The sequence below is a fragment of the Rhinichthys klamathensis genome, unplaced genomic scaffold, assembly GCF_029890125.1.
Source record: "Rhinichthys klamathensis goyatoka isolate OS25496 unplaced genomic scaffold, OSU_Roscu_1.1 h1tg000020l_1, whole genome shotgun sequence".
Lineage (NCBI taxonomy): Eukaryota > Metazoa > Chordata > Actinopteri > Cypriniformes > Leuciscidae > Rhinichthys > Rhinichthys klamathensis.
This window is the reverse complement of record NW_026606571.1, coordinates 2014481-2039414: the sequence shown is the minus strand read 5'-3', so window position 1 is coordinate 2039414 and position 24934 is coordinate 2014481. Positions and strand designations below refer to the sequence as shown.

Here is a 24934-nt window from a genome sequence, read left to right as displayed (position 1 = left end):
AGTGTTATTGCATTTCATGTTTATTGCAGGCAGGTTGTAAAGGTTTCAAGTTATATTTCAAAAAAAGTTTTCATTTAGTTTTTGTTCATAATAATAACAACAACAACACTGACACACTTCAGATTTATATTACATCATATTATACTGGCAGGTTCTTGTGAAATCTAACAGTTATGTAGGACAAATATCAAAAGTACATTTTTACCACAATGCTTTCTGATTTGTAAGATATGTTTATTGTTGAAGCAAAGAAAGATTAATAATGGGATTATAAAGGCTGTAAAAATACGATTTGCTCCTGGTAAAGTCACACTGGCTGCACCTTTATTCTTAATTCATCTCCACCCTGTCTAAAGATCAGAGAGCTGAACAGAGCAGCAGGTGCCTATCAGATATGTGTGACCAATGACGTCACTCCTGTGTGAAGTTTTTCCAATGGTCCAGCTATTTGAGAAAGCTTGTAATAAAGCCCTATTCTACAAAGTACTGGAGAAACGTGCAACATCTTAATGTATTGTTTAAAATGCTACAAGAACGGCAGAACGAATAAATCGCAGGCAAATGATGCTGACTCATCATGGTGAATGAGGTGATTCAGCACATGGAGAGCCAGGACAGGAAGTGAACACCCTCTTTTTTTGACCTGTCTGCTGATTAATTATGCATCAGCAGCAACGGGGAGGAGTCAGATTACGCATTAAGTCCGACACAAACACGAGATGCTGCAGTTTGAACTGACAAATACCAAAGATCAACACTTCCTTTTAGAGCTGATGTATGTATATAATCAAGCATGATTCATCTTTATGCATGATTACGGTTGTGTTAAGGTGACCTCAGGGTGCCTTTTAGAGCATGTGGGGATTGTATTTGTTGATATATATCATAGAGGAATTATGAAATAAATTACTGAACATTTGATAAGGATATTTTTACGATTTACCCTTTAAAATGTAAATAAAATAGTCCAGTAGTTGGTTTACTTAAAACATGCTAACTTGCCCTCTTAATTAACAATAACCTAATTTGGACTAAATTAGGTTATTTCCTAATGGCTTTCCTATCCTACTGTATCAGTATCTTTTTTGAGGGTACCTTTGTAAAACATGACAATGGGAGCTGGATGGGACAATCGTGGAGCGGTCGAGAGAAGCATGTTCATTATGCGGATGCTGCTGAGCCTGTTTCCTCTGGTCCTTGTGGTCTGGAATGGTGAGGCGTTACCTGTACCAAACAAACTATCACAAACCAATGAGGTGAGTCTCTAATTTTAAGCAAGACACTACAGGCAGAACTATTGTTGCATTTGTATCTGTAGATTTCAATTACAATGTATATTTTTAAAGGCCATTCTTTTTCTCAAGCAACCTACACCAAACTTTGAGAGGTTTTATAAATATTGCATTCACCTGATTTATATAAACATTTAGATTTTTTTCTTTTCTGGCTGCTGACATTATTTTCTGATTCATGGAGTGATAAAACAGATATCTGAAATCCTCTCTTTAAAAACATTTAACTTTAATATGTCAACAAAATGAAACAAGAATTCTGATCCTGTTATCCAATGATAATTTAATGGAAATCCGTGCCTATTTAATTAGATAATGCCTCATTTGCGTATTTCATTTCAGAAAACTTGTAATACGAAACAATTATCTTTAAATATATACTGTGATTAATCATCTGGAGAAATAGGGTTGGTAGCTATTATTTTACCCTATTCACCTGTGGTGATTTTGGGGTGTAAATCAAATTCATGTGGTCATATTTGTTAGTATTTCCTAAGATCTATATCATAAGCTAAAAATAACTGTACTGCAGTGTTTTAATACTGTTAATGCTGTAAAACTCAATAGCAGTGGTCTAATACTCAAGCCCTCAGAAATGTCTCTTGTTTTCTAGATACTTACCAAAGACCAAAAGGACTTGTTGAAGATGATGATGACAGATATGGCAGAGCTGAACCTCACTAGTAAAGAACTAGCTGATCTTGACCCTGATTTTCTGAATGGCACTCTGGGAGAGAATTCTGTTGTTGAACAGCCAATCCCTAAAAATAAATCTCCATGCAAGCTCTTCTTCTGGAAGACCTTCTCCTCATGTTAAAACTGGAAAACAGAACAGACACTGATGATACGTCTGTTGAAATCTACAGTCCTACCTTTACAGTTTGCCAATATAACCATACATTGTATTTAAATCAATATGTATCCATTGGCTTGCTGTTCTTGTGTTGTATTTTATGCCTGAAGACATTTACAGTGTGAAACAGCTTGTTTGAATTAACAGCAATCTTCAAATAATACAGTAGTCTTTTGCATGTACACTTTATACTGTTTGTCACCCAAGTCCAAAGAAACGTGTAATAAAAGTTCTACAAATCTCTTCATGTCAATTCCAACTTTAAAACACCTTCAAAATCATGACTAGCATTGTTATGCTACGTCATTATAGCTTAGCTCACGAAAATCAAGTGTAGTTTTGGCACCACCTAATGTAAACTTCTTGTAAGTAGAACATCATCTGACAAGTATGTAGTATTTTTTATACATATAGATCAAAAGCAAGCTGTGATATTAGACAGGACAGGTTAAGTTCAATCGACATCGTTAACACTCGAATATTCAAAAATATCGTTGCCTCAGTTTAAAAATAGAAAGACACTTACAAAAGTAGTAAACAAAGCCCAAAACAGGACTCACCTGTAGGCTGCATGACTATGATCATCCGCCTAGGACAGTAGTCCCGTCAAAAATGGCTTGTTTTTAACTTTATAAATAAATACGTTAACTGAAGATTTTAAGTCGTTTGAGAATTTTTTTTACATTGCAGCTTTAAAAACATGGCTGTCAAACTAATAAGGACACTTTCTTTAGTGTGTTTAAATCATCAATTAAAATTTAGTAAGCAAATGTATTGTTTTTTTTAATTGAGCAGTTATTCATTTTGAGGAGAAACTATCTGCAGTTTTTCTCACAGTGATGTATCCACAAACAGCAAAACTACTTAAAAAAGTATGTTTGCAATGTACTAAAACAGTAGATTAAATTAAAGAAGTAGCTTTACACTTCAAAACTTACATGGAATGTTTACAATTACACAACTTTTCAGGTAAAAAATAAAAACAGATACAATTCCTCTGTGTATGTTTATTATGTATTTTGAAAAAAATGGAAATCCTGCCAGTGATTCAAGTCATTGATAACACAAACCTCATTCACAAAATCCTATGTTCAACCACAACAGGTCACTGCCTAAAGGCCTTTTCAACTAAGTAAACTATATTTACAGTGGGACAGATCATGTGAAAGCAATCAAACATAAGGACTCAGGATCAATGACTGCATTGACGTCTTGCGTACAAGCGCTGGAAATACACAAGCATGGATGTCAAGTCATTTGTGATGGGACTGATCCTTGAACTCATTGGTTTAACTCTGCTTTTAGATTGCCTTGTACTGTCTTTAGTCATGCACTCCAGCCAATTGGGAATTGTCCATTGAAATTTCAATAAGGATTCCAGGGAAATATGGTTACAGTGAAGTGACGTAGTCCCTTTTCAGGTTAAAGGCATACAGCAGCAGTCTCCACAGATGGACTGTGTGAACTTCAGTCTTCAGATCTCCCATTATAGACTTCACTCAGGGTTCTGAGGTAAACCTGGGCCCGCCGAGTCCAACGTTCCTATACATGCGAATTAAATAAGCGTTTGCAATTCGATTAATGTCTTCAAACAAATAAGCCACTATCAAAATAACTAGTCAAATTATTCTTTTTTTTATTTGAGTTCCCTTAGATTCACAAAACATATAAAAAGCATTCAAAACACATAACAAAAGAAACCTCTTGAAGCATTCTTCGCTTTCATCATCAATACATCACCCCAGTTAAGCCACTCAGAGCTCACGCTCACCCTCATTCACCACCCACTGCCAGAGCCCCGCCCACAGACAGCATCACATCACGCTCACACATGAGTTCAGTAACAGCGAGATAGAACACACACCATACACAGCATTCACATCAAATTAAGCAAGAACACAAATACTTAGTAGATCACTTAAACATTCCACTACATATATCTTTTTTTTGGGGGGTTATTTTTTTTTTTTTTAAATGCAGCTCTTTAAATATGATTGCAATATAAGAAAGGGAGGAAGGTAGACAGAACAAGAGGGACGGAAAAATGTAAATGAATGTCCTTCTGATGGTCCTACAGAAAAAAAACACTCGCTGCCTCTGTTCACACTCGCTCACACAGGTTCTTCTCACAGCCATCACGTCGCTTTTCGGCATCGCACACTTGCGTTCAAGTTCTCTCTCTCTCAGTGCGTTCGCTCATTCAGTCTCTCACTCGTGGCGCACCAACAATCCATCACCATTTCACTCTCAGCTCTCAAAAAAGCGGACAGATTTCATCCATGAAAAGGGGGAAAAAAAGACAACACCCACCGTCTAACACAGTATATGCAGAGTGAAGCTGTGCTCTTTGATGGCAAAGCATTTACACATGGGAAGAAGGGAACTGATACTGAGATCTCTCGAACATTGCGGCCAACGAGGGGCTTCTTCCCGGGAAATTGGAAAAGAGGTGATGAACTGTAGAAGAGATTTATGAAGGCTTGACCATAAAAAACGTTGAGGGAAAAAAAAAAAAACTGCAGAGAACAACTCAAATTGCTTTCCACATGGAGCATCTTTAAATGTACTGGATGCTCAGATATGTGGGCTTACTGAAAATAAAATACATTTTATCCATAAGGGACTTTTTTTTTTTATAGTGTTCATTACACTCCTAACAATTCCAACCACTAAATGAATCTAAAAGAGCAATCATCATATGTATACGAAGAACATTCAGAGTTTTACAAAATCAAAGGCAAATATGTAAGGGACATAATATCTGACTAAACTTTCTTCTCTCAAAATACTTACCATACAACCTAGATATTAGGATACTTCATAACTGAATTCAAATCCCTCTACATTCCCCAGCTGGACTTTGTCTCCATGCTAGATCCAAAGCCGGAGTTGAACCCACTGCCCGTGCCCGTATTGGTACCCGCCCCCCACCCGAGACTAGCTGTGTTGCCAGGGTTGTAGTTATTGCTGCTTGGGTTGTAACTCTGGTTCTGATCTCTACTAGCACTGTTCTGCCCACCAGGAGCGGTGCCAGAGGCGGCTGTCTGATTCTGCTGATTGGCCAGCATTCCCATCATGCCCCAGCTACTCTGCAGGGCTGCCTGAGCAGCTGCCATCATGGCTGGATTCAGGCTAAGGGCCCCAAAATTCACATTGCTGTTTGGACTGCGACTACTGCCAAAGCCCTGCCCCCCAAACCCCCCGAATCGCCCACGATCCATCATTTGCCTACTATTATTGTGCTTAGGCTCAGCGTTGGAGATGTGCACACTGGTTCCTTTGATGATCAGGTCCTCACCGCACAGAGACTGGGCAACCTGGAGGGAGGGGGGATCCGTTAAAATGAGCAGAGAACGAAAGCTAACCAAATCACGAGACTGAAACAGATAAGAGACTGACCTGATCATCTGCAAAGGTGACGAAGGCAAAAGCTCGGAAAGGTTTGGGGATGAACACGTCTGTGACTTCGCCATACTGCATAAAAAACTGTCTAAGCTCATCGGTTGTCATGTCCTCTGTGCAGCGGCCCACAAACACTTTCCTGCTTCTCATAGGCTCATCAGGGCCAGCCTGTTCCAGGAAATACTAAATCATTTAATAGAAAACAGGGACTATTCATGCAGTGTTCAGAACGACAAGGGCATCACAATACATTTGAAAGATGAAGTGTGTATGTTCAAATTTAAATCTGAAACAGCTTAATACTTCTAAACACAAATATTTTGAACTATGTGTGGTATTATGTGACTTAAGTGTTGTAGACATACCTTTGAGTTGGGGAGTTTGCAGTCGCACCATCTTCCATCGATCATATGCCGTTGGGACATGGCTTTTACTTGTGTTTCGTATTCTGTAAATCTCACAAAGCCAAATCCTTTGGAATTTCCAGTTTTTGTATCTCTCTTCACCTGAGGGAAAAGGTAAAGCTCAGTGTCACAGCTAACAATACCGAATGCGTGATGCATGACTACATTTGAGTAAGAGTGAACCCAATTCTGTTATTAATTACTCACTCTCATGTCTTTCAAAACCTGTATGACTCTCTTCCTTTCATGGAACTCCAAGGAGTTATTTATCGTCAAATTTTGAGCAGCTTTTACCATACAATGAAAGTGAATGGTAACTATGGCTCTTAACCCTATGGTATTCCTCACTTGTGATCCTCAGCAGTTGAAATGGACTATTTTGACAATATTGTGCACAAGTAGTGTTGCCTATTTTAATTGTGTTTTTGTAAAACAGCCTAAAAATTTGGCAGTCCTCCAACTTCTACTTTCTGCTCCACAGATGAAAACCCATCATAAAGGTTTGGAACGACATGACGGTGAGTACATTTCATTTTTTTGTTTGTTTAGGGTGAACTATCCTTTTAGGTTTGTTCATACTAACCTGCACCATGATCACCTCTCCAAAAGTGCCGAAGTAATCTTTCAGGTCTTGCTCTGTTGTTTTCCACGGCAACCCAAGCACAATCAAATCTGATGTCTTCTGCACACCTCTCTTGATCTTCACAGCCGATGCAGCATCCATTTCATCCATCTTCCTCTTGTTATCTGAAAAGTGCATTCGTTTAATGAAAATCAAATAGATTGAATCAGTATGCACATCAAAATGCTTTAAGACAGGGATATGCAATGAAAGACATAATACATATTTTCTGTGCATCAACAATTCCCAAATTATATGATGTCGATGCAATCAAATAAGCACAATATTAACAAGATCTAATCATACCTTTTGGATAATTAACCACGTACACCAGATTGGCCCAGTCTGATTCGGGTGCATGAAGAACCCCCTCCACTAGTCGGACCCCTCTCATGCACTGAGACACGGGGCTACGGTATCGAAGGCCGCAAGCACCGGGAAACTGCGCGGCAACGGTTGAGAGCAGCACGGTGCCGTCCTCCTCGGATGGGATCTCCATCGGCTCCTCGTTCTCATCCTCCGCAACGCGAATATAACACTCAGTCATGATTACACCGAGAGCTAAGCTAAGAGCTTCCGACCAGATCAATAATTCAGCTATAAGGCAACTAAGTTAACCGAGCTGAAACCGAAACTAGTAAACCGGAAAGACTTAAAAAGTAAACACAACCACAAATTTGTTGGCAACAAGTGTTGAGTCTATTGTTTGCGTGCGACTGTAGTCAATGAATGCGGGGTGCCATTAGCTAAGCTAAGCTATTTGCTAACCGCGCGCACGTTAGAAATGAATGGCGCGCCGCACCCTGTTTCCGCCAACTTCAACGCTTTGCAAATACCTTCTCATCGACTGTACGTGCTTATCTGCAGATTGCGATTAAAACAAGCGATTTAAAGTAATAAACATAAAAAACGAGTGGACCAATGCATCCAGTTGCTGTTCCGACCCCCAAAACTGATAAAATGGCCACCCAAGATGCGTCACTGAAGGAATGACATCATCAGTTTGGGCCGTCTCATCACAGCACATGGAGGGGTTTGTAAATGTAAGATGTTAACTTTTTTTAACGCATAACATAATGTGTGATATACTGTGTCAGACGGTGTGGTTCTGTCTTGTCTGTTTATGATTATGATGGGCCGGTGGGGTTGTAATTTCCATTTAAAACGACGAGAAATAATGTAAAAAATGCAAGAATCCACTGTAATGTTTAAAGCGTCTCATACCTTATCTTACAGGTTCGTTACATCAGACATAGAACAGACAAAAGCACTGTAAAACAATAGATTTAAAGACAAAGGTCTTTAAAATTAACAGTACATTGTGCAACCAAGGTGTTTAGGGACATGTATGTATATGTATGTTGTATTTATAATGTGTTATTATTTTGTCTGTATTGTAAAACTATCACATAGTGGACATGGTTCCTATGTTCCTTTCAATTGAGGGATCTGTGATGGGTTGGTCAGCCTTCTCATGGGTGTCTTTATGAGCTACAATTGTTTTTTATAGTTCTGTAATGGCTAAGAATGACAGGACCATATTTTTGCTATACTGCCAACAATGATATAATCAATATTCAGTTTACAAACATGCAATTTTATAGCAAAATCACAATTAGGCTACTCAATGATCACTGTCCCCTAATCTTGCAAAGTTCTTGATAACAACTGTTAACTCATGAAGTGGCCAAGACATTTTATGTTGAAAATATAAAGCCTCATGTTAGGCATAAAAAGTGAATGAAAGGAAGGAAGAAAGATTTTTATTGCTGTACAGGTGCAGGTTTCCCTCCTTCCATTGCTTCTCTCACTCTTGTGCATGTTGTATAATTTTATGATGAAATGGGTCAGCCTTCCTTGCTCTCACTTACTTGTAACCTAAAAAGCCAAACACAGCTGACTTGTAAGCAGTATAAAAATACTCTGTCCTCATGAACCAACACACGATGAACCATGTCGCTGATTCTCACTAGGGTCTTACTTATTACAGTGTAAGTAAATGTATGCTTATGCTTGAAGTATTTTCTCCTGTAATTTTGCTAAAATTGTTATCGCTTTTACTTCACACAGTCACTTAATTTTGCCCATATGGGGAAATGTTTTGCAACTTCAGAAGAGTGACTGGGTAGGCAGTCCATCTGCAAGCATGACAGGTAATTATTTGTAGTATGTTATAGTTTTTGCACTGAAGTAAAATAATTAAGTGGAAATGACTGATTTTCATTTTCCTAGAGGGTGATGTGGAATGTTTTTCTGAGTACATGGAACTTTGGATCCATAGAATGAGAATTGAGGGATTGAGGCTTTGGCTTTCTGGAATATTAAGGATTCAAGGTGAGATACATGGACATTGAATTACTGAATTTAAAGGGATAGTTCACCCAAAAATGAAATTTATTTCTTCTGTTGAACACAAAAGAAGATATTTGGTAACCGAACAGTTGACGGCACACATTGACTTCCACTAAAAAATACTATGGAAGGCAATGGATGCTGTCAACTCTCTGGTTACCAAATACCTTCTTTTGTGTTCAACAGAAGAAAGAAACTCATACAGGTTTGGAACAACATGAGGGTGAGTAAATTATGACAGAATTTAAATTTTTGGGTGAACTATCCCTTTAACATAAGAGAAGAAATTAAACTGATCATTAATGAACAATTTTTCACCTGTAATTTAAATGTTTCTGGGAAAAAAACATTATGGTATCCACATTACATATTTTACACTTTGATATAATTATTTTGGCATTTATACTTGATGTTGGATAGGACACTCAAATATATATATATAATGAAATAATGAAAATAAATATATAATGAAATGTGAATCTCTCACTTGGGGGATAAATTAAGTTTATCTAATCTAATAGTATAAAATATAAAAAATATATTAAAGTAATAATATTATATAAAAACAAACTTAACTAACAGTTTAGAAATATTATAGACTTTTCATAAATGTACTACTTTTTATACTTAATATAATGATATAAAGTTACTTTAAGAGTTCCATGTCACACAGTAACACAGACAGTGTAAGGTGTGAGTATGACCACCATTTGAAACAGCAATAAAAATACTAGTTTTATAAATCTCTTGCTCTTTCCAGTGGGTCTGGTGTCCATGGAATATCTAAACCATCAGCTGTCTTCATGTGGTTTTGCCCTACACCGAGATCTAGACAAGAACTATATCTTCAGAGTCATGTACAGTGGATGTTTTGTCCAGTTAGAGGTCAGAAAATGTCTCTTTTTGTCACTAAAACATATTGTTGCAGAAAAAAATCTGTCCCTTTTTTATCACTGCATCACAGAATTTTGGTGGTGATTTTTTTTAGCATGGCAGTTATGTGATTGTGCTGAACCTGCTGAAGAGAGTAAGTCGTTTTGGAGGCAGGACACAAAAGTTTATGATGAAGTGTCCAGCAGTGTTAGAGCCTCCTAACAGAGAGTACATCCAGTGTGATTCAGACTTCATTCAGGTAAGAATATGTGATTTCCTCTCTTGCTCTCTCTTTTTTTTTACTTTTTAAAAGCTCTTTTTTGTGTTCAAGGTTACCAGAGAGATCCCTGTGGATAACTGGACTAATGAGGTAATTTATAATAAATGTTGATATGTGATGTCACGAAGAGATGAATGGATCTAATGTGAAATATTTCTGATGTGATTTTTGCACTCAGCTTGACTGGTCTCTGGCCTTGAGAGGGAGTCTGGTGGTGGCTTTGGAGGATTCCAGTCTTATTCAAGTAAATGTTGAAATGCACAAACCAAACATAACAGTTCAAGGGAGGAGGGGCACCATCTTAAGTCCTGTGCAGGTAAGACTGTGCTGTCAGATTGTGGCTGTGAGAATTTGTAATAGCTTAGTAGTGAAGCAATATTTTTAAAATACAATTTATAGTAAATATTTTATATTTTTTCCTTTAAGTAACAATATTTGTGCACCCCCCAACCCCCTTCAAAAGTTTTTTTTTTTTTTAAAAATCTTAGTGTGAGACGAGTGCATATTCTGATATAAACTGATACTGTGTCTAATGTGTCTGTTTTTGACAAATGGTGAAATTTAATCAATTCATTAAAATAAAATTTGATTAGGCTGTTACCTGTAAATTTAAATAAATTCTGTATTATCAATTTTATGTCATAATATGTATAACTAGGCCTAAATACACTACCATGCACAAGTTTTTTTTCTTTTTTTGAAAGAAGTCTTTTAGGCTCACATGTCTGCATTTATTTGATCAAAATACAGTAAAAACTTTGTGAAATATTATCACAGTTTAAAATAACTATTTTCTATTTTAATATTTTTTTAAATTTAACTTATTCCTGTGATGCAAAGCTGAATATTCAGCATCATTACTTCAGTCTTCAGTGTTACATGATTCTTCAGAAATCATTCTAATGTGCTAATTTTCTGCTCAATAAACATTTCTTTTAAAATCAATGTTGAAAGCTGTTGTGCTACTTAATATATTCTATTTTTAATATATTTATTTTTTATTTAAAAGTCTTTACACTCACTTTTGATCAATGCATTGCATCCTTACTGAATAAAAAAAAAAGAATTACAGACCACAAAGTTTTGAACATTTGTGTATATATATCAGGCATTCCAAAAATTACATTATTTTCAATTTGAGGAGTATTTTTTGTCACTTTCGTTTGCTTTTTTTGTTGTTGCCCCCAGCCCTTGTAACTTTCTGACCTTGCTTGAACTAGTTATTTACTAAAGTGTACCGCCTAGTGGTTTGTAAGTGAATGGCATATTTTTGGTACTTAATGCTTATTTTGATCCTTTGTGCTTTAGTTGAGTCAAAAGCAGGGCTGGAAATGAAAGTGGGAGTGAATTTCAAGGGGGACTAAATTCCAAAGTTCAAAATGTCTATTATCCATGTAATAGCAAAAATGCTACGCAAAGTTCATTCATAAATATAGTGTGATTTTCAGCATGTCAACCACTTGTCAAAAATAGCCAAACTGGCTAAAGAATTGACTATAAACCACTTATTTAATCCACGTGTACTTAAAACAATTCAACGGCAGGTTTGTTTGCATTAAAAGTATTCTAATCTTTTAGGTTTTCAAATCTGAAGGACATTTCTTACCTCTCAAACTGGTCAGTGGCCATTATGCCTACAGCATGGAGGCGACCTGCCCAAATGGTTCGTTTCTATGTTTTGTTACTAGCATTTAACTTCTTTATTTTGCAATATTTCTATCACTTGCATATTTGAACAGCCATTCTGCATGTTTCTTTTAGTGAACCAGTTGCCATCTGAGGACACGGTGCTGCATGTCTATAAACGACGCATGGGCTTGACCAAGAGAGGTGGATATCAAAATGAGACCCTGTCAGTTAGCAATGTGATTGTGGAACAGACTGACACATTCACCTGGTCAGAGACGAGTGACTTTGTGCAGCTTGTCATTCCCACATCCCACATTCAACAGAAAAAGGTCAGTAGTGAATAACTTAATGCATACCACACCACCATTAAAGTTTTTTTTTTTGAAAGAAAGGAATACCTCTTTTCAGCAATGTTACATTAAATTGATCAACAAAGTACAGTATATTAAGATATCTCAAATGTCACAAAAGTTTTCTATTTCAAATAAATTGTGTTCTTTTAAACTTTAAATGATTTACATATTAAAGGTTGTATCAGCGATTTCAGGCCCAAAAAAGGACCAAACATAAATGATCACATTCATCTAATCCAGGGTTCCTCAATCTCGGGCCTGGAGGGCCACTGTCCTGCAGAGTTTAGCTCCAACCCTGATCAAACACACCTGAGCAAGCTAATCAAGGTCTTCAGGATCACTAGAAACTCACAGGTAGGTGTGTTTGATCAGGATTGATTTATCCAGGACCGAGATTGAGGAACCCTGATCTAATCTTTCCTAACGATCCGCTAGCTGCCCGCCCCATAAGCAGGACGTCAAAAAAATGCATCTCTGTAGTAGGCACTAGGCAGCCTAGGCTCTGAGATCTGCACACAAAAGCCCCGTTCACACTACACGCGAACAAGCGACGCGATACCATTTATTTCAATGGGGAGCTGGCGATTTCCGGCGACACGCGCGACAGCGACCGTTGGCGACCGGATGGGGCGTGTCTGGCGACGCGACAAAGTTGAGATCTGTTTAACTTTATGCAAATGAGGAGCGACTTTCGGGAGCGACAACCAATAGGAGCGGAGCGCGTATGATCCTCCTCCACATCATTGGATGTCATTCATAAAGGCAACCAGTAGTGGGAACTCCCACTAGCGACCTCATCGGCAGCCACTGGCGACATGCAGCGACAAAGTCGCTTGTAGTGTGAACGGGGCTAAAAACAATTGGTTTCACCAACCACTCAAAACCAAAGTAAATAGTGTTCCAACCAATCACCGATAGGGGGTGGGTGTTGTGAGGTTTTGCGCTCGTGCACGGCTGCACGCGAAGTCGGAGCTGAAGAAGCAGCCAGCGTCTATCAACGAACCCATGTCGGTGATTGGTTGGAACACTATTTATCTTGGTTGGCTGTTTTGCATCTAGCGGATCGTTAGGAAAGATTAGATGAATGTGATAATTTATGTTTGGGCCTTTTTTGGGCCTGAAATCGCTGATACAACCTTTAAAGGGATACTCCACTTTTTTTGGAAATAGGCTCATTTTACAACTCCCCCAGAGTTAAACTGTTGAGTTTTACCGTTTTTGAATCCATTCAGCCGATCTCCGGTTCTGGCGGTACCACTTTTAGCATAGCTTAGCATACATCATTGAAGTGGACAAGACCATTAGCGAGACGAGTGAGATTTGTTGACGGGGGGGGGATAGAGACGAGTGAGATTTGTTGACGGGGGGGGGGGGGGGGGGGGGTAGAGACGAGTGAGATTTGTTGACGGGGGGGGATAGAGACGAGTGAGATTTGTTGACGGGGGGGGGGGGGCGGTCTCGCTCGCGCAAGGTCTCTCGCTCGCTCTACGCGGTTTGGAGCACAATCTCTGTCTCGCATGCACGCTCGCTCTAGATAACGGGAGATTTTTAACGAATTTGCGGTATAACTAGTCGATCACGAGTGGCTCAACAGGTAGATATATAGATAAACTCATCTTCCAGGCATTTGACCGCCCGGGTTGACACTTCAGCGTGAGAAATCGGGAGTGTGGCGTGTGAGCGTGTGAAACCAATCAAATGCGGGTGTCTCACGGCCAATGCGTGAGAGTTGGCAGCTATGCTTAGCATACATCATTGAAGTGGACAAGACCATTAGCATTTCTCATAGGAAAAATATCGAAACACTTTGGTCATTTTTTTATTTAAAACTTGACTCTTCTACTCTCATTCCTGCGTAATAATCAAGAAACTTTACTGCCGTACCATGAGTGCAGCAGGCGTAATGATATGACGCAGCTGGTGACTATTTTCAGGCGCTGCGTCATATCATTACGCCTGCTGCACCCATGGTACGGCAGTAAAGTTTCTTGATTATTACGCAGGAATGAGAGTATAGTTCCTAGCCATATCAGCCTAGAAAATCGCAACTTTACATTTTCCGTCGGTCTTAGTGCACGATGTAACTACAGAAGAGTCAAGTTTTAAATAGGAAAAATATCGAAACACTTTGGTCATTTTTTTATGAGAAATGCTAATGGTCTTGTCCACTTCAATGATGTATGCTAAGCTATGCTAAAAGTGGTACCGTCAGAACCGGAGATCGGCTGAATGGATTCAAAAACGGTAAAACTCAACAGTTTAACTCTGGGGGAGTTGTAAAATGAGCCTATTTCCAAAAAAAAGTGGAGTATCCCTTTAAGCAAAACACCCGTTTTCAACTCTGATAATAATAAGAAATGTTTATTGAGCAGCAAATCAGCATATTATAATGATTTCTGAAGGAAGTAATGATGCTGAAAATTCAGCTTTGCCATCACAAGAATAAATTACATTTTAAAATACATAAAAATCCTTATCCTTTGAAATAAGGATCTCTACATTTGAATTTAATTTATTTGAAAACTATTTTTTATTTATCATTTGTAATTGGGACAGTACTGTCATTTATGATGTATTTTTTAGGAGTGCAGTGTTCAGGAAGGTGAGACACTTCAGCAAAATTTCTACAAGATAGACGCGGTTCTCACCTTTAAAGAGACAAATCACAAAATGCACTGGACCATGGAAAACACTTCACCATGTTCAGGTTAGTGTCGGTTCAAAAAGTTCCTTAGTCACTTCTTTTTATGTTCAGGTTAGTGTCTCTTAGACCGTTTGAATCCTCAATCAGGTATTCAAAACTAAACAAATGATACAAATGTATTTCAGAGGTGTTAAAATCACATTTGATGCATGATGAACCAAAGGAAGCCAATTTCACAACACATTCTCCTGAGGGGATTACAGCTGAGCCAGAAGCTCCTGTTGATTCCAACAAAGAGTTTACTCCTTCCGTGCCGCTAAAGACTACGTCTACAGCATCACAGACGGCAACCAGCATCACATCGGTACCAACCCAATGGATCCAAACAACTGAGGGTCTTAGAACATCATCTCGCCTTTCACCATAAATGGAGATGATGGGGAAAAAAGTGACTGCAGCTATACTTTACGTCCTAAAGAACAACAGAGATCTCTCTAGAAGTTCATCTGTGCATCATTAACTGTGAGGGGCCGTAATGCACAACGGATGGAAATGTAGGTACCAACTCCACGTGTCAGTGATTTTCCATACTACACTATTACAATTGGTAGTCTATTAATCACAGCAGATGTAATCACAATTTGAAATACAGCTACACATTTAAGCACCATTTTCACTCAGACTGGGATTTACAACACAACAGTCAAGTGGACCCATGCATCTTTTCCGTTGACAAGCAAAGTGCCATTGGAATCACATGCGGGGAATGATTACATCTAAGACTGTGTTGGTCATGCCAGTTAAAAACAAGCTACTGTCTTAGAACTCTCTCAGCTGTGCGTTTCCTCTCGGGAGTAAATGTGGAACAGTAATACATTTTGTATCTAGCAAAAAAAAAAAGTGGTTAATTCTCAAGTTGTTCACTAACTATCCCAGTCGCTTTCCTGAAAGACAGAAAGTGCCTGACAGTTTAGAAATTGCCATAATGTAGTATCTTAAGTACAGTTTTTGTAATGTTTTTGGATTATATGATTATTTAGGTGTATTTAGAGATCTATATAGATTGTTTATTTATAACGTGGCTCTCTTGAATACTTCATTCTAATTGGTCCGTCGCAGCATTCATCGGTCTAAAATGTCCTAATACTCACGGACGGCCATATATTGCTGCATATCAGTCTGATTATCTGGGTAACTGAAACCAGTGTCGTGAGAACTCGGGTCCTCCCTCGAAATCGGTTTTCAATCAATAGTTATACTACGTACACAAAAGCCACATTAATTTAAAATATGTACAGTATGTACATATGCTGTGTAATAAAATAAATTGGACAATGTAATTTCTTTCACTTGATAAACTTTTAATAAACAATAATTCAACATAATTACTTAGTTCTTTTAATAAGTATATTTCACTTATTAAAAGAACTAAGTAGTTCTTTTAATAAGTGAAATATTTGTTCATTTAACACTTACGTACTGGCATTATTATACTGGCATCATCTCTCTCGTATCACACCGCATACTCGTTCTCCCTTGTTTCTTACAAACGCAACTGGTGTTATCTTGCATCTCAGTTATTGATTCTAGTAAAAATGACCTCAGATGACTTCTGTATTAATATTACTGTGATAATTGTTGCTAGGCCGAAGTTTAGTACATTGTTATGGACTATTTTATGTGCATTACACCTTACGTAAGGTATGTAATGGAAAATAAAACGAATAACATATAATCTTATGACTGACACATGATCTGGATTAGTACATATTGTGTTTTTTACTAAAACCGATGATGTGTTTGTGGTCTGGATGTTTATGACGTGGACAACCACCAGAGATGTTTTCTTGCTGAAGCCTGGTTCAGCGTTTTCCTTCAAGGGTGTGATCTCTGTTGTAAAACTGTAATTTTACTGTACTATTTTGTCCCTTTAGTTACACTTTGATGCTGGCTAGCAAGCTCTCAGTGGCAGTATGTCGAACAGCCAGAAGAGGTCAGTGTTGTTCAGTGTTTGGCTTTTGCAAAACATTCCAGCTCACCTCAAGGCAATGATCATCACTGTGTGTAAAACTTTGTTAAATTTTGTGGTCAGTGTCAGTTGCTCTAAAATGCACATATATGTATTTTTTCATATGCATGAATAACGCTTTATGGCCGTAATTTATTTTACTCATAAGACATTGATGTACATACTCAGATCCAGTGGAAAAACAACCTCAAATGTGAGGTTGGTTAATTTGCCTTTACTACGCAATTTCCCACGCTTGAATGAATTCAATTAGACTTTTGAAAGGGCAGGCCATTTTAATGTAACCCAGGCAAGATATTCTTCTAAATTCTGAGCATCTGGAGAAAAAAAAAAGACCACTGAGACCCATAAAATTTATTGTGATTACAGTCTTGATATTTGAGCAAACCAAAGAACACCCTTTCTCATCCTAATTGTGTTTGTGTCTGAAAGTATGTGCTCTATATTAAATGACAAAACAAGAGCACATTTGTATGCGTTGGATAATGTGTCCTCTAGAGCTTTGCACTCCGGCAGGGTGTAATTCTCACCCAGGGGGTCAGAGGGGGGCCACGCCGCCAGGGTTTTCTTTTTGGCATCTGTTGCATGAACTTGTGAACAGGAAACACAATAACAGCACAAAGTACACCAACATCTCAAGTCTTTCATGTGGCTGTTTTGAGCCATTATGTTATTAGTGTAGGCTTAAAAAATCCTTTCATGTCCCCCTCCTTTTCTTTTTCTTATGAGTTGCACATCTGTGAGATGTTTGAAACCACACACTGGTTAAATTCTGCATTACTCTCAGAGATGTTTTTAATTGTCATAATTGATAACGATATGAGTTAAACAGTCACACATTACCAAAACTTTGTTCTCGTATTTTAATTTTTTTATTGAAGATTTATTACAGCCCTCCTTTGGTTGAAACGTATATAACAGTTTGTTCATTTAAAAGAAATAATAATAATCAAAATCACATCTGTGAAAAAAACATCAGTGTTAAAACGTATATACACTGTAAAAAAAAGTTGCTGCCTTAAATTGTTAAAATGTTTAAGTCAATAAACTTGTATATCTTGTAGTTGACAACTTATTTTGCAGAGTTAAAGCAACGTAAAAACTTATGTTGAAATAACTTGATCATATATTTTTTCATATTTTACAGTGTACAGTGGGATCCAAAAGTCTCAGTCTGCTAGTGAAAATGTTTTACTTTATTAAAAAAATATTATAAATATAAACTATGTATAAACTATGATGAAACTATGTATAATCTATATTATACTATATATAATCTATATATAATCTTTTTAAATTCGGTTCAAATGACTTGGAACCTGCTATATATCATCCGTTACTGTTAGTATTTCTTGCTCAGGTTTGTAATAGCAGGCTCACAATTGCGGCTCAATTTGTTGAACTGATTCAGCAATGGGCTTTCCACAAGAGGACAAAAGCTGGCAGAGGAAAGAGGCTCTTGGAAGGGAAGGGAAGGCTTTGGTGGTTACGCTCTGACTCTTTATCTTACTTGCTGGGCAATTACAGAATCATGGGTCAACCATGCATGTAACCACAGCTTCGTTGCACAGTAGCGGATGTACTCATGGCATTAGCTGGTAGGAGCGTGAAGGTAAACATAAACAGATGCAGCTGGTTGCTAGGGACACTCGCCAACTTGCGTGCCCTAATGATTCCCATGTGTGTGGGTGCATATCTGCAGCAGTGGGCAGGATGCAGGCATACGCTGTGTTTCAGCAGTGCCAGAGTTTCTCAATGGGAGATTTGTGAATGAGTTTAGCAGCAGTGGTTTTTGGGAGGGTGTTTCCCCTTGGCATCGTGCCCCTCCTAGTAAGTTAAAGCTGATGAAGCAGTTTTCTTCCTGTCTTCAATTTACCATTGATTATAATGTTTGGAAATGAATGGAAAAGCCTTTTAATATTATTAGTGTGCCTCATGAGTGGTATATTTGCTTTCACATATTTTCCTTTTATCATTGTATAATGAATATTACTGTTTGCAATTGTGCATTAGGCCTAATCTAAACTTCCCATTTGTGTATCGTACAAAGCAATTTCAAAAATAGTCTTCATAATACTTCATGACATGTTATTTTATCACATCGTTGTGGGGTCCTAAAAATCTGAGACCACATTGAACATTTGAGATTACAAATCAAATTTGAAAAAAAAATTATTACCGAAAAAGTATTATTACCAATTAAAACAGATTTGATTAAAAACAAAGAAAATGTATGATGTCAATACTTAAAAATATACAATGTTAAAAATAGAAAAATGCTCAACACAAGCATTTTCACTAGTGGTCTTAGACTTTTGAACCCCCACTTTTTGAATTGCCTTTTAATTTTTGGAATGTTTTTGATTTTGACAGAAGATCTTCTGCTCACCAAGGCTGCATTTATTTGATGAAAAATGCATTAAAAACAGTAATATTTTGAACAATTATTAAATTTTTCTTGGAATTTAATATATTCCTGTGAAGGCAAAGCTGGATGTTCAGCATCATTACTCCTGTCTTCAGTGTCACATAACCTTTTTATTTATTTATTTATTTAATGTTTTTATCCATAAACTGCTTTTCTCAGTATAGGCACAGCAAACACAACAGCAAAATAAAATGTTTTTCAAATGCAGCTGTGTTGATTTATCAAAGGTCAAAGGTTATATTCGTGCAATAGAGTCTTCTGTGTAATTCCGTGACAATATAGTTCTAAATATCCTGTGAAACGTATTCATCTATTCACAGTTTTTCCATTATCTATTCTTCACTAACTATGACAGCTATTCAGCAGTAAGCGGGATAGACAGACTTACCCACCTGACAGGTTTAGTTTGGAGGAGATTAAGATTGAATTGTGACACATATATTAAACTGTCTTGTCCTGATCTTGTAAGCTAAATTCCATTAAGCAGTTGATGTTTGCATTAGCTGCAGCGTTATATCTCACCAAGGCCTTGTTCTGGCGATTGTCAGTTTGAACTGGTTTGGTACGTGCCTGATGCTGCAGCCTCTGGGAGGTCCCCTTTTGAACCGTGTCCAGGCCTGTAGCCCAGATGAGATCTTTAGGAAGGGGTTGAGTTTTTGTGATATCCTGTGTGTGTTCACCATCTGATTACACACGGGGCCTAATTCCCCCTTTCGAGTGTGTGTTAATGACATCCAGGTTAAATAGACTTGCAAAGAGCTCAGCGGAAATAAAGTGGATGCTTTTCTGACTGATATTTTGATTAGAAAATGATTTCGCTTGCATCCACTGCTTCTGTTCGACTGGAATGAGTTGCTCCAGATCTCGGTGTCAAACTCCCCCACTCTCCCTCCCCTTCTCCCAGCATCCTCTTTTGCTGTGAAGCCCTCTGCCAACAGCCTGCGCCTCTTCTCTCTCTCTCATTAACCACAACTGTCAGATCCTCCAGATGATGAGCAATTAAACCAGATAATAAACGCTTGCCATCAATTCCTGTTTGTTTGTTGTTGTTGTTGTCGTTGGCGGCAGGGGCTCCTCTCATGCCACCTTAGTGCTAACTAGTACTTCTGTAATGCACCACCGGTAGCAGAACCGCTCTCTCAGAGCCTTCTGCCAACACTAACAAAGCTCTAACTGCTCATTGTAAGGCACCAGATTGATAATAAGGCACACTGAATGTTAACAATTAGATCATAATCAGAGCCAGCACGCCAAGGCTGCTCTTTTATCCCCTGCTTGAAAGAATGGCAAACAAAGCTCTGCAAACTGCTAAGATAAAATATTACCTCAGAATAATCATGTCTCTCAGCTACCAAAAGCCACGTAAGCTGTACAGCGGCGCACATACGACACGCTGGTAAAGACTCTTCTGTTTGCTCATGTATTAGAGCGATATGACGGTCTTGATGCGTTTTACTAGCCATCTCTTCCTGGAAAAGAGGTTAAAGGTGGACTGTGTGATTTCTGAGCCATTAGCATCAGCAAACTGAATTTTATATATACACCACCGTTCAAAAGTGTGGGTCAGTGAGATTTTATTTGAAAGAAATTATTACTTTTATTCAGCAAAGATACATAAAATAATAAAAATTGATAGCAAAGACATTTATAATTGTACAAAATATTTTCTGTGTCAAAATACTTTTATATTTCTATTCATCATAGATTCCTAAAAAAATTATTACTGTTTACACAAAAATATTAAACAGCCACTGTTTTTAACATGGCTGATAATAAGAAATGCTTCTTGAGCAGCAAATCAGCGTATTCGAATGATTTCTGAAGGATCGTGTGACACTGAAGACTATAAAGGCTACTGAAAATTCAGATTTGTCATCACAGGAATAAATTGCATTTTAAAATATATAAATATGTTCAAATAAAAAAAAACAAAAAAACTTAAGTTCAGTTGCTGCCTATTTGGCTGGTTTCACAGACAAGGCTCAAGCTAGTCCCAGACTAAAATGCATGTTTTAACTGAAAACAACGTGCACTGGTATATCTTAAAATAGGTCAGTGCCATTGTTTTGTCTCAAGATGCACACCAGTAATGTTTTTTCTAAGGCACATTTTTAAAAGCTACTTAAATGTCTCAATTTAACTAAGGCCTAATCCTGGCTTAATCTAAGCCCTGTCTCTGAAACTGGGCCTTTAAGTATAATCAATTTGGCTGTATAAGTAATTTCAGCTTAAATTATATTAAACTGAAAAAAAAAAGCTCAGTTGAATCTCGTATAAATTAAAAAATAATTGTTTTTATGAGTTAAAGTAATGTGAAAACATGTGTTGCCATGACGTATTAATCATGTAATTTCTTTATTATATTTTTTAGCTTTTTTGCTTTGAATGTGATTTTTTTTTTTTACTTGGTTAGTTCACTTTAATGCATTACCTGCAATTACGTATGTTTTGACAATTGATATTAAACTTTTAATTTAAATAATACAAATATAAAATATAATACAAATAAGCTCGTGTCAACACAAAACCAATTTTGTATCTAATTTCGTTTAACTTGCTTCATGTGTCAGGCACAAACAAACACAGCAATGTTTTAATGTAAAGTTAAATGTCTTTCATTTATTTATTACACTTTACACTTTTGTTAGCCATCAGGTCTAGGATTAGTTACTTTTTTTGTCTGTGTTACTGTTTAAACGTAGTGCGTTTGAAATTCACGATTTCAACATGGTGCTTCAACCCTTGTCCTATAGATCACAAATGAAATGCTCTGAATGGCTCTCACATTTTGAGCATGGGCCAAACATCTTGAACTTTGAAACTTCCTTGCTACAGAGCCCTAAAAACAGGTTTTGCTATACTGGAAGTTTCTCGAAAGAATAACAAAACAGTGTCCGTATATATCTGTCACAACACTGCGCAAGTCTGCCAGGAAAAATATAATGGCTATTCACTTCAAGAAATAAGAAAAGAAGCAATCTGATTTCCCCTTCTCCATGGAAAAATATAGTTGCCTCTTTGTTTTGAAATAGAATTTCCCTCAAAACACTTTGGAAACTAAACAAAATTGTCCATCATTAGATTTATTGTCTTTTCATCCTTTGTTTCTGCAGGCTGTTTGTGACATTGCTATGGAAACGTAGGTATTATTTACTCTTGAGTCGGTTTACAATAACCTTCCCTTTCCTGACTAAACAACAAAGGAAATATCGGTTCAGGCGTCTCCCTGCTAACTTCGTCTGGCAGATTCTGTGTCACTTTCAGTGTTTATAGACAAACCCCCATAATGATGCATTTGAGGGTCTATTTTTGAGCTTGAGCTGATGAAACTCTTGAACCTATCCGAGCAGCCATCCTGTTTTGCCCACCTTCTGGAGTTCAGTGGAAACGGTGAAATATAGATTTTACTAAAACACTTCTATTTAAAAGTACACTCAGGACACGGGGCACACATTTGCGTCACAATGAGTCAGTTAGTTGTCAGTGATTGGGACTGTGGAATTTTCCATGGGGATTTGGTTAGAGATTGTTAATCTTGAGTGACAAAAGACCAATTTCCGCTGCAGTCTTGTGTATGAAGGGCTGATTTGAATAGATGTGGCATGGTGACCAAGAGGCAGGCTGGTTGTTTTGTGGGCTTATGGGGGATGGGCATGATGTTCCAGGGGACAGTATGTGCTGATAAATTCTAATGGCTGGAGATCCCCCTCTCTGACATGAGATGAGTCTGTGTGATGCCGGGTGGACGTCTGACAGCCACCCAAAGGGTCCTGTAGCCTCAGGAGCAGAGATTCAGAGCAAACGGAAAATTGTTTTGTTTCTTTAGACAGATCAGTGCCTAAAGAGTTTAGATACCAGTGAAAGCGCTACTAGGTGATCTTGTAAATACTGAGTGATGTTTGCTGTCTAAATCTTAGTGAGGTCAGGAAAAGATGATTAGCTTGCTTGTTAGTGTCGCATATTGTGTGCGAATACATAAAATAGGTCTGAGACCACTATTGAAAATTGATTTGAATTTAATATAACAACAAATACAGTAAAAAAAAAACACACTATATATATATATATATATATATAGTACCGTGCAAAAATCTTGGGCACGTGAGTATTTTCACACACACAAAACATTTTTTTAGGCCAGTTATTTATATCTTTTGCTGTAGTGTGTCAGTAGGAAATATCAATTTACATTTTCAAACATTCATTTTGCCATTAATTGTAATAATCCAGTGAGATTTTTGTATGCACAAGGAATCTGACAACAGCCGGTATGATCTGATCTCACCATCATCGAGTCCATCTGGGATTACATGAAGAAACAGGAAAAAAACTGACTAAATCCAGGAGAACTGTATTTAGTTTTAAAATTTTATAAACATATAAAATGTTAATTTACAGGTTTAACTTTTTTTCAATGTGGTCAGATATTTAATATTAATATAAATATTAGAACATATATATATATATATATATATATTTTATTCATAATTACTCTGTTCCTAATTCACATGATAATATTTTGATCATGAGCAAAATTTATAATGGCACAGACAAGATAAAACCAGAAGAGCATGTCATGAATGTACTTAATGGGTAAAAGTCCCCCAATAGATTATGTACAATTTACATCAAAAGTTACTTTAATACGACTTTTAAAAAAAAATGTACATTGAAATTCAATTAGAGTGTTAAAAGCATAACCAAAGCCGTGAAAAATGAACTCATGGGGGGTCCGTCCTCCATTTTGCCCTAAGGCAAAACGGCCCATTAATTTACTACATTCTATGTTTATTCACATATGTATTTCAATGTTACAGCACATTTCTGTGCTAATGCACTTAATACAGAAACCTTGTCAAAGCCTTACAAAGATTATTTTAAACAAGCTAGAGGACAGAGAGAGAAACTGTGATTTTGAAGGCACTATTTCAGTGAATTTCTTCACTTTGGTTATAAACTGTTAAATGGCCCATCCTAATTAGAAGATCGTCTAATTTTTTTAATTTATTTTGTAACATTTTTGCATCAATGGGTATGAATCTCTCCTTTGACTCGAGAACAAAACAAAGCGTGAGGTCTGGGATCCTCATCCTCTAAGAGAGTAGCTAATCAAAGCTTTAGTCATTAACAGCTGCAAAGTAAATATAAGTTTACCTGGAGGTCATTCCACTGCATCTGTTGAATTATGTAGCAATTACAGTGGATGGAAAGTTGTTGTTTGTGGGTTATAGTGTGCTCAGTAATGACAAGAGCAGGGCAGCCGTGTCAAAGAGGAAGACCCTCATTCCTGATTCAGATTTGGCAAGCTAATCATTTGAAGTATGCTTGTTAGGACGCTTAAAGTTTTACCATTAATTTAAGCAGCACCTATGATCTCACTAATGCAATATTTTGCATCCTGTACAGCTTTGTTGAGTCTGCCTGAAATTTTCATAACAAATGCTTTTTTGAGGATCAGGATGTCTAGAAACAATTTGCCGTTTTAGTAGTAAAATTAACATTAAAGGAAAATGATGGTTTTAATACAAGTCAGGACAGAATTTGTGGCTTAATGTTGATTTATCACAAAAAAAAGTGGACTCTTCTCTTGTTTTCCAAAATGCAATGGTGAGGCACTTACAGTGGAAGTGGAATTTTTGGAGCATTTTTAAAAGTTATTCTTACATTATTTCTTATTTTAAAACTTTCAGCTTTAAGGCCCATTCACGCAAAGAACGATAACTATAGTGATATAGCGTCCAACGCACGATAACGTTCTGTTTGTTATAAGCAC

At 37.3% G+C, this 24934-nt stretch overlaps 3 protein-coding genes across 7 annotated transcripts; 2 read left to right on the top strand and 1 right to left on the bottom strand.

The window, feature by feature from the left end:
• Positions 1 to 480: 480 nt before the first annotated feature.
• On the top strand, positions 481 to 2388 carry sst6 (somatostatin 6). The gene is made up of 3 exons (XM_056239681.1): positions 481 to 775; positions 1078 to 1256; positions 1906 to 2388. The coding sequence occupies exons 2-3, from the start codon at positions 1107 to 1109 to the stop codon at positions 2107 to 2109; spliced, it is 354 nt and encodes a 117-aa protein (XP_056095656.1). The 5' UTR covers positions 481 to 775; positions 1078 to 1106; the 3' UTR covers positions 2110 to 2388.
• A 744-nt stretch (positions 2389 to 3132) lies between these two features.
• Positions 3133 to 7530, bottom strand: tardbpa (TAR DNA binding protein a). 4 transcript variants are annotated; one of them, XR_008804442.1, is made up of 7 exons: positions 6880 to 7526; positions 6535 to 6698; positions 5913 to 6053; positions 5545 to 5715; positions 5378 to 5462; positions 4456 to 4602; positions 3133 to 3687 (listed from the first exon to the last, which is right to left on the bottom strand). XR_008804442.1 is itself a non-coding variant. In XM_056239673.1 (5 exons), exons 1-5 carry the CDS (start codon positions 7118 to 7120, stop codon positions 4986 to 4988), a joined length of 1194 nt encoding a protein of 397 aa, XP_056095648.1. In that variant the 5' UTR covers positions 7121 to 7530; the 3' UTR covers positions 3133 to 4985. The 4 variants fall into 4 exon arrangements, 2 of the variants coding, with proteins under 2 accessions (XP_056095648.1, XP_056095647.1); XR_008804436.1 differs by having other exon boundaries at positions 5545 to 5730; positions 6880 to 7523; XM_056239673.1 differs by having other exon boundaries at positions 3133 to 5462; positions 6880 to 7530.
• On the top strand, positions 7495 to 16010 carry cunh1orf127 (chromosome unknown C1orf127 homolog). Of its 2 annotated transcripts, none has more exons than XM_056239662.1 (11): positions 7495 to 7616; positions 8644 to 8726; positions 8806 to 8907; positions 9686 to 9810; positions 9914 to 10057; positions 10130 to 10168; positions 10257 to 10394; positions 11657 to 11741; positions 11840 to 12036; positions 14644 to 14767; positions 14890 to 15685. In XM_056239662.1, the coding sequence occupies exons 2-11, from the start codon at positions 8720 to 8722 to the stop codon at positions 15129 to 15131; spliced, it is 1203 nt and encodes a 400-aa protein (XP_056095637.1). In that variant the 5' UTR covers positions 7495 to 7616; positions 8644 to 8719; the 3' UTR covers positions 15132 to 15685. The 2 variants fall into 2 exon arrangements, with proteins under 2 accessions (XP_056095637.1, XP_056095630.1); XM_056239655.1 differs by lacking the exon at positions 7495 to 7616 and adding an exon at positions 8311 to 8564 and having other exon boundaries at positions 14890 to 16010.
• Positions 16011 to 24934: the final 8924 nt, after the last annotated feature.

Bases quoted from the DNA above. Each gene is read 5' to 3' on its own strand.
- sst6 (XM_056239681.1), top strand. From the start codon at position 1,107: ATGACAATGGGAGCTGGATGGGACAATCGTGGAGCGGTCGAGAGAAGC. The intron at 1,257-1,905 runs GTGAGTCTCTAA...CTTGTTTTCTAG, and splicing joins AACTATCACAAACCAATGAG to ATACTTACCAAAGACCAAAA.
- tardbpa (XM_056239672.1), bottom strand. From the start codon at position 7,120: ATGACTGAGTGTTATATTCGCGTTGCGGAGGATGAGAACGAGGAGCCG. The intron at 6,054-6,534 runs GTTAGTATGAAC...CTTTTCCCTCAG, and splicing joins GAGAGGTGATCATGGTGCAG to GTGAAGAGAGATACAAAAAC. The intron at 5,731-5,912 runs GTATGTCTACAA...TAAATGATTTAG, and splicing joins GCAAACTCCCCAACTCAAAG to TATTTCCTGGAACAGGCTGG.
- cunh1orf127 (XM_056239655.1), top strand. From the start codon at position 8,527: ATGTCGCTGATTCTCACTAGGGTCTTACTTATTACAGT. The intron at 9,811-9,913 runs GTCAGAAAATGT...GATTTTTTTTAG, and splicing joins GATGTTTTGTCCAGTTAGAG to CATGGCAGTTATGTGATTGT. The intron at 14,768-14,889 runs GTTAGTGTCGGT...AATGTATTTCAG, and splicing joins AAACACTTCACCATGTTCAG to AGGTGTTAAAATCACATTTG.